Genomic DNA, 14,612 nt, shown 5'->3' on the forward strand with positions numbered 1-14,612 from the left:
AGACAGACCCAGATCCAGTAGAGACCAGTCCACTGTAGACGGACCCAGATCCAGTAGAGACCAGTCCACTGTAGAGAGACCCAGATCCAGTAGAGACCAGTCCACTGCAGACAGACCCAGATCCAGTAGAGACCAGTCCACTGCAGATGGACCCAGATCCAGTAGAGACCAGTCCACTGCAGAGAAACCCAGATCCAGTAGAGACCAGTCCACTGTAGAGAGACCCAGATCCAGTAGAGACCAGTCCACTGTAGACAGACCCAGATCCAGTAGAGACCAGTCCACTGTAGAGAGACCCAGATCCAGTAGAGACCAGTCCACTGCAGACAGACCCAGATCCAGTAGAGACCAGTCCACTGTAGACAGACCCAGATCCAGTAGAGACCAGTCCACTGCAGAGAAACCCAGATCCAGTAGAGACCAGTCCACTGTAGAGAGACCCAGATCCAGTAGAGACCAGTCCACTGTAGAGAGACCCAGACCCAGTAGAGACCAGTCCACTGTAGACAGACCCAGATCCAGTAGAGACCAGTCCACTGTAGAGAGACCCAGATCCAGTAGAGACCAGTCCACTGCAGAGAGACCCAGATCCAGTAGAGACCAGTCCACTGTAGAGAGACCCAGATCCAGTAGAGACCAGTCCACTGCAGACAGACCCAGATCCAGTAGAGACCAGTCCACTGTAGACGGACCCAGATCCAGTAGAGACCAGTCCACTGTAGAGAGACCCAGATCCAGTAGAGACCAGTCCACTGCAGACAGACCCAGATCCAGTAGAGACCAGTCCACTGTAGACAGACCCAGATCCAGTAGAGACCAGTCCACTGTAGACAGACCCAGATCAGTAGAGACCAGTCCACTGCAGAGAGACCCAGATCCAGTAGAGACCAGTCCACTGCAGACAGACCCAGATCCAGTAGAGACCAGTCCACTGTAGACAGACCCAGATCCAGTAGAGACCAGTCCACTGCAGAGAGACCCAGATCCAGTAGAGACCAGTCCACTGCAGACAGACCCAGATCCAGTAGAGACCAGTCCACTGTAGATGGACCCAGATCCAGTAGAGACCAGTCCACTGCAGACAGACCCAGATCCAGTAGAGACCAGTCCACTGTAGAGAGACCCAGATCCAGTAGAGACCAGTCCACTGTAGATGGACCCAGATCCAGTAGAGACCAGTCCACTGTAGACAGACCCAGATCCAGTAGAGACCAGTCCACTGCAGACAGACCCAGATCCAGTAGAGACCAGTCCACTGCAGACAGACCCAGATCCAGTAGAGACCAGTCCACTGTAGACAGACCCAGATCCAGTAGAGACCAGTCCACTGTAGAGAGACCCAGATCCAGTAGAGACCAGTCCACTGTAGACGGACCCAGATCCAGTAGAGACCAGTCCACTGCAGACAGACCCAGATCCAGTAGAGACCAGTCCACTGTAGATGGACCCAGATCCAGTAGAGACCAGTCCACTGCAGAGAGACCCAGATCCAGTAGAGACCAGTCCACTGCAGACAGACCCAGATCCAGTAGAGACCAGTCCACTGTAGACGGACCCAGATCCAGTAGAGACCAGTCCACTGTAGAGAGACCCAGATCCAGTAGAGACCAGTCCACTGTAGAGAGACCCAGATCCAGCAGAGACCAGTCCACTGTAGACGGACCCAGATCCAGTAGAGACCAGTCCACTGTAGACGGACCCAGATCCAGTAGAGACCAGTCCACTGCAGAGAGACCCAGATCCAGCAGAGACCAGTCCACTGTAGATGGACCCAGATCCAGTAGAGACCAGTCCACTGCAGAGAGACCCAGATCCAGTAGAGACCAGTCCACTGTAGACGGACCCAGATCCAGTAGAGACCAGTCCACTGTAGACAGACCCAGATCCAGTAGAGACCAGTCCACTGTAGACGGACCCAGATCCAGTAGAGACCAGTCCACTGCAGACAGACCCAGATCCAGTAGAGACCAGTCCACTGTAGACAGACCCAGATTCAGTAGAGACCAGTCCACTGTAGACAGACCCAGATTCAGTAGAGACCAGTCCACTGTAGACGGACCCAGATCCAGTAGAGACCAGTCCACTGTAGACGGACCCAGATCCAGTAGAGACCAGTCCACTGTAGACAGACCCAGATCCAGTAGAGACCAGTCCACTGCAGAGACACACAGATCCAGTAGAGACCAGTCCACTGTAGACAGACCCAGATCCAGTAGAGACCAGTCCACTGTAGACAGACCCAGATCCAGTAGAGACCAGTCCACTGTAGACAGACCCAGATCCAGTAGAGACCAGTCCACTGTAGACGGACCCAGATCCAGTAGAGACCAGTCCACTGTAGACAGACCCAGATCCAGTAGAGACCAGTCCACTGTAGACAGACCCAGATCCAGTAGAGACCAGTCCACTGTAGACAGACCCAGATCCAGTAGAGACCAGTCCACTGTAGAGAGACCCAGATCCAGTAGAGACCAGTCCACTGTAGACAGACCCAGATAAAATGAGAGTTTTTTCCAAAGGGATTAAACAAACTTTCTCTTCACCCCAAAGTCAACCCCTAATGAAAGTTCCTCATTGTTGCATCTTTCTCTTGACATCCCATAATTCTCTTGACATGATGAAATGTGTTTATATTCCGACCTCTTGCAGAACCTGGATGACGAGGCCACCGGAGCCCTGAACGGCGGCGCACCCCGGGTCCCGGACCACTTGGCCAAATACGACAAAGTCGACGAGCTCGCCGGCGACGGTCGCCCTGGCAACGACTTTGATCCGTCCAATCACGAGCAACCGGCTGCCACCATCTCCCGCGGCGAGAGCTTCGTATCTCCCTCCATGTACGTGTAGCCGTACGGGCACGTTCCAGGCCACCTACGTTTGCATAAAAAGGCAAATGGCGCTCGCACACTTGTTCCACGACACGGGGACATTCTGCGTTTTTTCTTTCTTTACCAGGCACAACTATCGGGTGATTTTTTTTGGGACATGTTTTTCCGTCTCTCCATAAAACCGTGAAGTGAAAAGCAGTGTTTTAATTTCTGCAACGGCAGCAAGAGGGTAACAAGCGTTCCCTCTGCTTAATATTTAGAACTCCTGCATGTGCGTCATACACACTTTTAATCATTTAATCACCAGGAAAAGACAAAATATGGCACAAAATATCAAAGTTAGGACACACACACACACAGGAGTTTGTGATCTCATGTGTGCGTTGTGTATAATGAGTCGGGCATTTACAATATAATAATTCCGTGGTTGAGAGGTGTCGCAATGGAGGTGAACTGGAACATTCCCTGCAGCTCGCCCTGTGCGGCGCTCGCAAATCCAAATTCCAGCCCAAAAAAACATGCAAGTCGACAGCATTTTAAGAGTGTGAAATATTATATGCAACATTTTGTGCCACGAACAGACGACAAAGTCCCCGTCGCAAAAAAAAGAAGAGTGTTTCACGTGAAGCTGCCAGTCACCGGTGTACGGCCAAGGGAAGTGATTTAAACATCTCTATTTTAAGGATTAAACAGCATCTTTTAACTCCTCTTCCACGGTTGGTTCGGTTTTAATTACAAAAAATATCTGAATATGTTCCCAGAAAGTCCAACACATGTTCAGCTTCAACTAATCACTCACGATCTTTGAAAAGTATTTCAGTTATTTATCAACTCTGATAAAAACTCCAGAGAAAAATTCCAACCTTTCCCGCTATGTTCCGGGCTCCGGTCCAATAAAGAAACATTCCACTTCATCATGTCGTCAACAAGCCCCCCCCCCCTCCCCCCTCTGGAGCGCCGGGTAGCTCGTTAGCGCTAACGAACGGGGACGCCACATCGTTTTGAAGCCGCGTAACCTGGCAACGTTACATGATTAAGATTCCACAGATTTTGTGATTGCAAGAGTTGTGTGTGTGTGTGTGTGTTGGGGGGGATGAAACCTGGTTTACAGCAAAGCACACACACACACACACACACACCGCAGGGGGCAAGAAACGCCAATGTTTGGATTCAGTGCTAATAAATCACGCTAATAAGGCTGAGGAGCCATCACCAGGAATGTGTTTTCAGAGTGAGAATGCTCAGGGCTTATTAGAGACACACTGCCGGTACTGCCACTTTAACACATCGAGAACCGTCCCACGCCACAATATTTTACATATGTCAAAAATGCATTTTTAGCCAATTGTCAAGTTGAGGTAAAAAAGGTGAGCAACACACGATGCCCGGCTGAATCAAAATAAATTGGTCTTCATAGATGTCAGATGGTACCAAATGATGAACAAACAGTGTAAATAGTATTGATGATATTGGTGGGTAATATATTGTTGGTGAAATGTGTACACATTAAAAATAAACCAGTGTAGGTATTATCAGTGCCTCTGTACAGGGGAAGGAAGTGTGTTAAATGTCCAGTTGAGCGGTTTAAAAAAAAAAGGTGTATATTACGATTTTATTTTTCACGGGTACATTGAGGTTGTCGCTTAATACTTTTTAAAAAAATATTTCAATATGTGAAGAAAAAAAAAGAAATGCAATGTGTGGATTTTACTCCTATTACTCTGCATGGCATGATCGGTGGCTTGTTGAAACACTTTTCCCTCAAGGCTTTTTGCGGAATAATCTTCTCCATTTGTAAAAAAAAAAAACATTTTTGAATGTAAAAAAACAACAACAAGAAAGATGTTTTTAGTTTGTTTTGTATCTCCGTCTCAGTGCATCTGTCACATTCCCGCACACCACGAGCACAAGTCCAATTTTAGTTGAGAGGACGGGAGGTGTTTTGTTGTGGGGTTTTCTTCGTTGTATGACGACTCGACAGGCTTTCTGTTTTTGGTCTTTAGCGCTGATCTGAAGAAGCTGCCAGCGTGAGATGTGATATCTGCTCTCCTCTTTCATCCGGCTTGAGGCCTCGAGGCACACAGATCTTCTTGAGGTACAGCGTTGACGGTCGGGCCCGGAGGACGGAGCTAACCGCGGCCGGGCTCCGAGACCTTCTCACTCTCCAACCCGTCACTGTTCAGCGCGCTGGGTGGCCCGTTAGCTCGGGTGGCCCGTTAGCTCGGGTGACCAGACGTCCTCTTTTCCCCGGACACGTCCTCTTTTTGAGACCTAAAAAATGCGTCCGGCAGGGATTCCAAAAACGTCCGGGATTTTGCTTCGTCGGATATTTGTGTTTCTCTGGGTCTTAGTTATTACTCCTTACAAGTGTTGGAAATGGTATCTCCCTTACGTTCCACCTTCTTGCGCGAGCTCTGACGGTATAGAGAACAGTCATTGGTCGACTGATCTCAGTGTTGCCAGATACACGAAAAGTATCCTCCTTTTAGGCATGTATATCACAAAACAAGCCGAACAAGAGAGATGTTTAATCGCTCAGCCCCCCCCCACCCCCGTCCGTCGACGCCGCTCGCCGTGGGAGCCCTTTCCTATCTCAGTGGGGGCATCATAGAGGAGTTATGTTTCGGGCACCAACATGGCTAGCGGCAGCACTGACTACTACCCCCCCCCCCCCCCCACCCACCCAAGACGAAGTATCCTCTTTTTCACAAACTTAAATCCGGTCACCCTACGTTAGCATCACACCGATAGCTCAACCTTAGCTAGCTTAAGTAACATTCCTAAGTTAGGTACATTACGTAAGTCAACTTACAGTCTTTCGATACAGTTCGATACAGCACTAAATTAATACGATGCCATTCAGTTTAACTGAATTCATCGTATTGTCGTATGCAGCTCCCTGGCCATGGTTATAATATCAAACTAAAACTAGCTGAACCTCAGAGAAGCGTTGACGCTACGGATCGTGTTCAATTCAGTTTATTATATTTTGTATCGCCCAAAATCACATATTACAAATGTGCCTACAATCTGTAGGCTACACGTACGCTGAAAGTCCCAGGTGTTGACTTCATCTTTACCAAAAGCTAGCTGCTCGCTAGCAGAGTCTCAGTTTGCGATGCTAATTCATCAACACTTGCTAACGTTGAGCCGAAGAAGGTGGCCAACAACTCGTGTGTCGTGCCGTTGAACGTAGCTCGGCCTCTTTGCCTGCAAAACCATCACCTGGCACATTTGGATCCCATTGGTTTTGAGTGGCTCTACGGAGTCCGTTAGCTAGTCTTTCCACTCGTATATCTATTTATATGCCTGTGTCATGAACACAGATTACATGAGAACCCTTTCTGATGTTTCTCGACACCTTTTCAACACGTTCCGCTGAAAAATGTTTACGATTCAGAGGCTTGTATCGACGTTACTACGGACTCTTGTAATGATTATTTGACTATCTTTACACCCCTATTAACTTATTTACTTAAATTCAAATAAGTGAACATTTACTGACTGAGACACGAATAGAGACATACAACTAGAATGCTAAAGGATGATAGAAAGGAAACGATTACAACAAGAAATAAGGGACATTTTGTTATCACAGGTCGGCAAAAAATGCAATATTTCCGTTTTTTGACGTACAACAATCATCTGTTAATAACCAACCGTGGAAATCTTTGTTGGACAGTTTTTTGGGGGGTATTATTTATAAATTGCTAGTTCTGCTTCATGCTAACTGAAACCCAAGATTTGATCCATCCTAAAAAAGAGAAATACATTTGTCTTGCCAATTTGATTGTATCTATTGTAGTGTGGTAATTAGTTGTTTTTTAAAAGTTACTTTAATTGGTTCTTATCTATAATACTCACTGAATCCGCGTTATAGGATAAATAGAGACTTCTACGGTAGCCAGCCATGTAAAGAGTTGTTCATTTTGAATAAAGGGAACGTCGGCACGCTGCATGGACCAATGGGATGAAAGCTCCCAGTTGGACCACCGTGACCAGTGACTCGGTCAGACGATCACAGATGATGAGTCTCATGACCACGGAAGGAAAACGTCATGAAACAGAATTAAATGTGGTGTTTCTTTTCTTTTTTGTCTTTACATGAACAAAAATATTTACTTTTCTGTGCCGATAGACTGAGTACAAAGGGAAAGACGATCAGTGGGACTCATTATTTCACACACCACTGATTCAGCGAGTGTTCAGTATTGAGTTTCAGCCCCGCCGTCTTCTTCGTGGCATCGTTCAGTTTTATACGATCAATAGAGCGGCTTCATTCGGAGGTTTCTGGAATCACAATCTAGACATCGCCATCGCGTAGCTGCCAACAAAAAGGGAAAATTGCTCAGAGATGCTAGCTCCAAGTCAGTTTACAGGCGATACTTTCTCAAAAAGCATGAGTCAGCAGTTATTAGAGGGAGATGAGTGGGAGGAGTTGTGAGTTTGAGGGCCCCGTGTCCCGGTAGCTGCCGGGTTGCATTCCGGGCCACGGTGCTTTGCCAGAAAGCTGTGAAAGTCCTCAATAACTGTCTACATCTGGTCCTCTCCTCCGTCTACCCCTCTTTCTGTTTGTTTTTTTACCCCCTCTCCCCTCCCCCTCTCCATTGTCATCACAGCTTCTCATCACGCAGCCAGACGTGCCTTCTTTATGTTATTTTTAGCTTCTCGGTTTTCCACTTCTAGTCTTGACAGATGAACGAGTGATGAAAGGGGTAAACACACACACGCACACACACACACACACACACACACACGTGTGATGGATTTGACGTCGATGATGGCAATGTTACAAGAAAAAAGAAAGAAAGAAAACCGCTCACACACACACACACTGGAGATGTAATCATACTTTGTGTCGACGGATTTTCTTTCATTGATTTTGTTTTATCAGCGGATGGATTATCAATTTGTATGTTTTTTGGGAAACCTATTGTAATGTTTTACAGATCATTGTCTTGTCAAATAAAATGTAAACCAAAAAGGACGAGACGGTCTCGTGGTTATTATCGACCCGTCAGGAGGAGGAAGAGCGAAGAAGAGGGAAGTAGTGGAGAGGCATCGCCATCCAAACCAAATGTTCTTGTACCTTCGGGTGATGGTGGTACTATTGTTAATATTAATCTGAATTATTGAATTGGACTGTCCTGTCCAGGTCCCTTCAAACCTCAGAATAAACAACACGTAGCAGCTGAAGAATGTGCCGATATGCGTCATGTCGAGCTGTCAAAGGTTACCACTCCGCCTCACCCAAAGCAACACACACACACATCATGTTGTTACAATGAGAGAGGGGGACGAGGGCCCCCCTCCTGTGAGAAAGAAGCAGACGAGCAGATCTGAGGTCAGGACGACGTCACGGGATGTGGGTGCTTGAAGAGTCTGACTTGTTTTGGGAAAGGGGGAGTCGTTTTGGGTTTTGACCTGTGCTGACTGAAAAGGACTCCCGCTGTGATTGCAATCGCATCGAGCTTGTATTTTACATGTGTGATCAGAGAATAAATCCTCCTGTTGGAAAGGAGTGAACGTGAGAAACTCGTTGGCTGAATTATTACTTTACCAGACATCCAATTTTGGAAATACGTAACACTATCCATCTTTACATGCATCCATCTTTATGTCCATCCATCTTTACATCCATCCCTCTTTGCATCCATCCATCTTTACATCCATCCATCTTTACGTCAATCCATCTTTACATCCATCCATCTTTACGTCAATCCATCTTTACATCCATCCATCTTTACATCCATCCATCTTTACATCCATCCCTCTTTGCATCATCCATCTTTACGTCAATCCATCTTTACATCCATCCATCTTTACATCCATCCCTCTTTGCATCCATCCATCTTTAGGTCAATCCATCTTTACATCCATCCCTCTTTGCATCCATCCATCTTTACGTCAATCCATCTTTACATCCATCCATCTTTACATCCATCCATCTTTACGTCAATCCATCTTTACATCCATCCATCTTTGCATCCATCCCTCTTTGCATCTATCCATCTTTACATCTATCCATCTTTACATCAATCCATCTTTACGTCAATCCATCTTTGCATCCATCCATCTTTACATCCATCCATCTTCACATCCATCCATCTTTACAATCCATCCATCTTTACAAACATCCATCTTTACGTCCATCCATCTTTACACCCATCCCTCTTTACATCCATCCATCTTTACATCCATCCATCTTTACGTCAATCCCTCTTTACATCCATCCATCTTCACATCCATCCATCTTTACAATCCATCCATCTTTACAAACATCCATCTTTATCTCCATCCATCTTTACATCCATCCCTCTTTACATCCATCCATCTTTACATCCATCCATCTTCACATCCATCCATCTTTACAATCCATCCATCTTTACAAACATCCATCTTTACGTCCATCCATCTTTACATCCATCCATCTTTAGATCCATCCATCTTTTTAAATTAATCTTTAAATCCATCCATCTTTACATCCATCCATCTTCACATCCATCCATCTTTACATCCATCCATCTTTACGTCAATCCCTCTTTACATCCATCCATCTTTAGATCCATCCATCTTTTTAAATTCAGCTTTACATCCATCTGTCTTTACATCCATCTTTACATCCATCCATCTTTACGTTCAGCAGACGTGTGTGACGTCAGTCCACGGAGGTGAGGTGGTTGAGCGGACTTTCTTTTTAAATGTGGTGGGGTGGCCGTTGTATCACATCCACCTCATCCCTCCGCTCTGTATGCCAATAAAATATTACCATAACATTACAGAGGGCTTCGTTGAGGGTTTCCTGCAATCCAGATCAATTTAGAATGTCCGGAGCTATTATTTAGCTATGTGTCTAAAACACCTTAAAACCTCCACTCTGTGCATGCAGCACACGGCAGAAACCTTCAGTTCTGCCAAGTGGAGCCACGAGTGTCTTTAAACGTCCGTTCTTTGCAGAAATCTCCCGATGTGACGTCGTTCAATCCGTCTGGTGCAGAGAAAAGATCCAGCGAGGTTCACCGTGCGGTGGATAGAGTGCTCACTCTCCCGGCGTTTAGGATAATGCCTGTATTTCACTTTCACTCTGTGTCCTGAGCAAGTGCTGCAAGTGGAGTCCATTCTGGGGCGGCTGCATCAGAACAGGGATTATCTTCTGACAAAGGGAAAGTTGCCGGGTCTTTACGGCTGTAAGTGCTGAATTACCGGCAACATCCAGAATGTGAGATCCCTGCTCTGCGGTAGCAGGTGTGCACGATGTTTAAAGCCTGTACTGTAGGCCTGAGCTCTCTCCCCGAGCCCTGTCGGATCACATGAGACGAGACACGTCAGCGGGCACTTGTTCGCTCTCGTGGCTACGTTCACCTCGGTCCCCGCCGGGCCGACGCCGCTCTAGACAAAGATGTCGAGCGAGTGAGGAGAGGTGTCGGCTGTCGGGAGAGGTTTGATTCACATCCGACGGAGGCCGCCACGTGATGGACGATCGCATTAAATGATGAACAGAATGGCCGATGGAGCCGCCGGGCCGCCGCCGACAGGACGTGCAGATTTATGCTCCGGATCCGATGGAGTCGTCAAAGTCTCCGACGGCATTTCAGGTTTGATGTTTGAGGAACCTTTGAGGGATGGTTCCTTCTAGTCTCGATGAATTAGACTCTTCTGGTGGAGAGCTGGGTCTAAAGGTGCTGCGATGAGGAGAAGAACATGAGGCTAGAGTTCCTCCATGACGAAGAAGCGCTTTTAAACTAAAATGCGTCCCTGTTCAGGGGCATCACGTCACATCATCGGACATGCCTAAGCTATTCATGTGTCACTGACTGTGAGGTAGGGGACTAGAGTAGCCAGGATGTGACTAGCTAGGGAGCAGATGTGAGTTCTAACATGTGTATCTCTGCTGATGCTTTGACATCAGACATCAGACAATAGACATCAGACATCAGACAATAGACATCAGACAATAGACAATAGACATCAAACAATAGACATCAGACAATAGACATCAGACATCAGACAATAGACATCAGACATCAGACAATAGACATCAGACAATAGACAATAGACATCAAACAATAGACATCAGCCAATAGACGAGCGGTCAGTCTGCGGCTCGTAGAGAAGACGTGCCAACAAGACGTTCAGCCCTTAAAGAAACTCATCTACCGTATCTCTACATTGTAGAAGTCTCTCAACTTCGTTATTCATCTCAGTGAACATTTAACAGAAGGACTCTTCTCCCTTCTTTCTAATTATAGGCGGTGGATCTTAAAGTATTTCAGTTACTCCTTAAAATATAAACTTCAGAATATATAACTTTATGCTCCGTATCGTCTGGATCACGATCTCTGACGTTAGCTCTGCTCACCAGCCGCCATTAACTGTCTCTTGAACACATTGCTGCTTCGGAGGTGTTTTCCACCATTTTTGTAGTTTTCCAATCAGTCTGATCCAGCAACAATGTTCACTGAACGTAGTTATAGTCTGTGTACGAGAGACGGAGCTTCTAGGGTCGCAAAGCCCTGTGTGCTTCCTGTGTGCTTCCTGTGTGCTTCCTGTGTGCTTCCTGTGTGCTTCCTGTGTGCTTCCTGTGTGCTTCCTGTGTGCTTCCTGTGTGCTTCCTGTGTGTGCTTCCTGTGTGTGTCTTCCTGTGTGTCTTCCTGTGTGTGTCTTCCTGCGTGTCTTCCTGTGTGTATCTTCCTGTGTGTCTTCCTGTGTGTGTCTTCCTGTGTGTGCTTCCTGTGTGTCTTCCTGTGTGTATCTTCCTGTGTGTCTTCCTGTGTGTGTCTTCCTGTGTGTATCTTCCTTTGTGTTACCTGTGTGTGTCTTCCTGTGTGTCTTCCTGTGTGTGTCTTCCTGTGTGTATCTTCCTGTGTGTGCTTCCTGTGTGTCTTCCTGTGTGTGTCTTCCTGTGTGTATCTTCCTTTGTGTTACCTGTGTGTGTCTTCCTGTGTGTATCTTCCTGTGTGTGTATTCCTGTGTGTCTTCCTGTGTGTGTCTTCCTGTGTGTGTCTTTGTAGTACCTCTGTGTTCACGTCTCCTTCCAGTCTCAGTTCATAGCGATTATTATTATTATTATTATTATTATTACATGTCATTACCTTTGCATTGAAAATGCGGAAGGTTATGTTTTGATCGCCGTGTATTTATTTATTTATTTATTTATTTGTATGCGTGTTATTCGCAAAACTCAAAAAGTATTGAACCGAATCGCATGTAATTTGGTGGGATAATTGGTTATTATCCGGGGACCAGTTGATTAGATTTTGGAATCGATCGGGTTAAAGTTCAAGGTCAAAGGTCATGAACAGGTCAAAATCTTCTTGAATCGCATGCAATTCGGTGGGATGATTGGTTATTATCCGGGGACCATTTGATTAGATTTTGGGATCAATCGGGTCAAAGGTCAAGGTAATGGAAAGGTCAACATCTTTTTTTTACCATAGCACGATACATTTTTGTCCAATTGGCATGCAACTAATGCCAAAATGTTCATAATTCAATGCCCAATCTTGTGATATGCGAAGGTATGCGCTCTACCGAGTGCCCATACTAGTTTAGCAGATGATTTTATCCAAAGCGACTTACAATAAGTGCATCAACCAAGAGTACAAACTAAGAACAACAAGAATACAGAAAGTAACATTTCCTTAACATAGTCGAACTATACAAAAGTACCATAATAAGAGCTATTTAAGTGCCACTGAAGTACTAATCTGTGTTTTAATCCAGATATAGTCGGAAAAGATGTGTTTTTAGTTTCCGGCGGAAGCTGTAGAGACTTCCTGCTGTCAGTACCAGAGAGTGAGAGAGAGTAAAAGATGAAGAAGTAGTCAGAGACGTGGAGAGGAGTTACAGTGAGGTTAGAGGGAGAGTAGTGATCGTTTCCAGTCCCGTGTCTCCCCTTGTTTTGGACGCAGTAGAGTTCAGTGCTGCTGCGCCTCCTCTCGACTCCTCTCGACTCCTCTTGACTCCTCCTGACTCCTCTCGACTCCTCTCGGCTCCTCTCGACTCCTCTCGGCTCCTCCCGACTCCTCCCGACTCCTCTCGACTCCTCTCGACTCCTCTCGGCTCCTCCCGACTCCTCTCGGCTCCTCCCGACTCCTCTCGACTCCTCTCGACTCCTCTCGGCTCCTCTCGACTCCTCTCGACTCCTCCTGACTCCTCTCGACTCCTCTCGGCTCCTCTCGACTCCTCTCGACTCCTCTCGACTCCTCTCGACTCCTCCTGACTCCTCCTGACTCCTCTCGACTCCTCTCGACTCCTCTCGACTCCTCTCGACTCCTCCTGACTCCTCCTGACTCCTCTCGGCTCCTCCCGACTCCTCTCGGCTCCTCCCGACTCCTCTCGACTCCTCTCGGCTCCTCCTGACTCCTCTCGGCTCCTCTCGACTCCTCTCGGCTCCTCTCGGCTCCTCTCGGCTCCTCTCGGCTCCTCTGGGCTCTTCCCGACTCCTCGGCGCTCCGGAACCCTCTGCCAGCGTCCTCTCTGAGCCGTGTCGTGGCCTCAGTAACCAGACGCCACATAGACTACCCTTTACTGCGTCAAGAGCAATCGCATTTTGATTTACAGCTCTGATTAAAGTCAGATGAGATTCATTTTGAGCGCCGTCTGTATTCGGAAGCGACCGACCTCTGCTCACCACCCTGTGCCGCGATTAGTCACAGTAATGAAACCACTCATTACTCCCTGATTCCCCCGAGTCGGAGCGAGGACTTGGTTTTTAAATAAAAGGCGGAGGAAGAGATGAAGAGAGCGTAGAGAGATGTGAGAAGGTGGAAAGAAAATAAATGGCAAGATAGAGGGATTAGTGCGAGCAGGTGGGGAGATGGACTCCGACATGAGGAGAGTGAGACGGACCGCCGGCCCGCGGAATCAATGAGCCCGTCGATGGCGAGTGGGAGAGATGTGTCGAGGGAGGGAAACGGCGTGGAGGAGAGAAGCGCCCCCCGTGGTGACGGAGCCCCCGCTGAGGGAAATGGCCTCAGAGGAAACGAGAATCCACAAGTGATTGAAAATGTTTTTATTTGGGCTTATCGTCCGGCGCAGGTACTGATTCCAGATCAGCTGGTGACAGTTAAAACGAATCGTGCAGTAGAAGTGGCAAAGACACACGTAGAATAAATCCTTAATCTCAACGGGAGATTAATTATTGTTGTTGGCGTGATAGGCAGACACCCAGAGGGATGGGGGGGGGGGGGACGTAGCGAGAGCCCGGGGCCGCTGCAGGTGGTTAAAGAGAAAAGATTTATTTTAAAAGCAGAATTAAAGTGTCGACTGATTCTAAAGAGCTCTTCCAGTCTGACAGATATTACATTCCTGAAGAAAGAGTTTTATTCAGTAATTCAAAAGCACTTTTTTTATTATCTTCTAGGAAACCAGCGGCTACGCTTGAAATCTCAAAGGATTTTATTTTTGTGATGTTTCTGAAAGACGTGTTTAAAGAGGAGCGTTCCGATGAATCCGTCTGGGCGATGATCCAACGCTCCGGGAGAGCTGCTGAGGAACAGATCTGGAATGTGGAAGAGTGAGTTCCTGGAGCTGCTGGTGGATGATCGTCACTCTGTGGCAATTATAAAGTAAATAAATTATAAAGTTAATAAATTATAAAGTTAATAATTAGTCGCCATGACAGATCGTCTCTGTGTTTCTTTCATCAAACTTTATCAAAACACAACAATAATTACAAACTCTTCACATTCTGGGTTTTATTTTGTTTACTTCTCAATGAACAAACGTCTCATTTGCACATGAACAAAAAAAGTTCATATTTTATTTCCGCTGAAACTTTAC

General features: G+C 46.6%; 1 protein-coding gene across 1 annotated transcript in view; it reads left to right on the top strand.

The window, feature by feature from the left end:
- Positions 1-7,815, top strand: part of pvrl2l (PVR cell adhesion molecule related 2 like) — a 350,989-nt gene extending 343,174 nt beyond the window's left edge. The window contains exon 10 of the mRNA XM_056412531.1: positions 2,650-7,815. Within this exon, the coding sequence (XP_056268506.1) occupies positions 2,650-2,847 (198 nt within the window). The 3' untranslated portion in view covers positions 2,848-7,815. The remainder of the gene's footprint in view (positions 1-2,649) is intronic.
- The last annotated feature ends 6,797 nt before the right edge of the window (positions 7,816-14,612 follow it).

The sequence above is a fragment of the Pseudoliparis swirei genome, chromosome 1, assembly GCF_029220125.1.
Source record: "Pseudoliparis swirei isolate HS2019 ecotype Mariana Trench chromosome 1, NWPU_hadal_v1, whole genome shotgun sequence".
Lineage (NCBI taxonomy): Eukaryota > Metazoa > Chordata > Actinopteri > Perciformes > Liparidae > Pseudoliparis > Pseudoliparis swirei.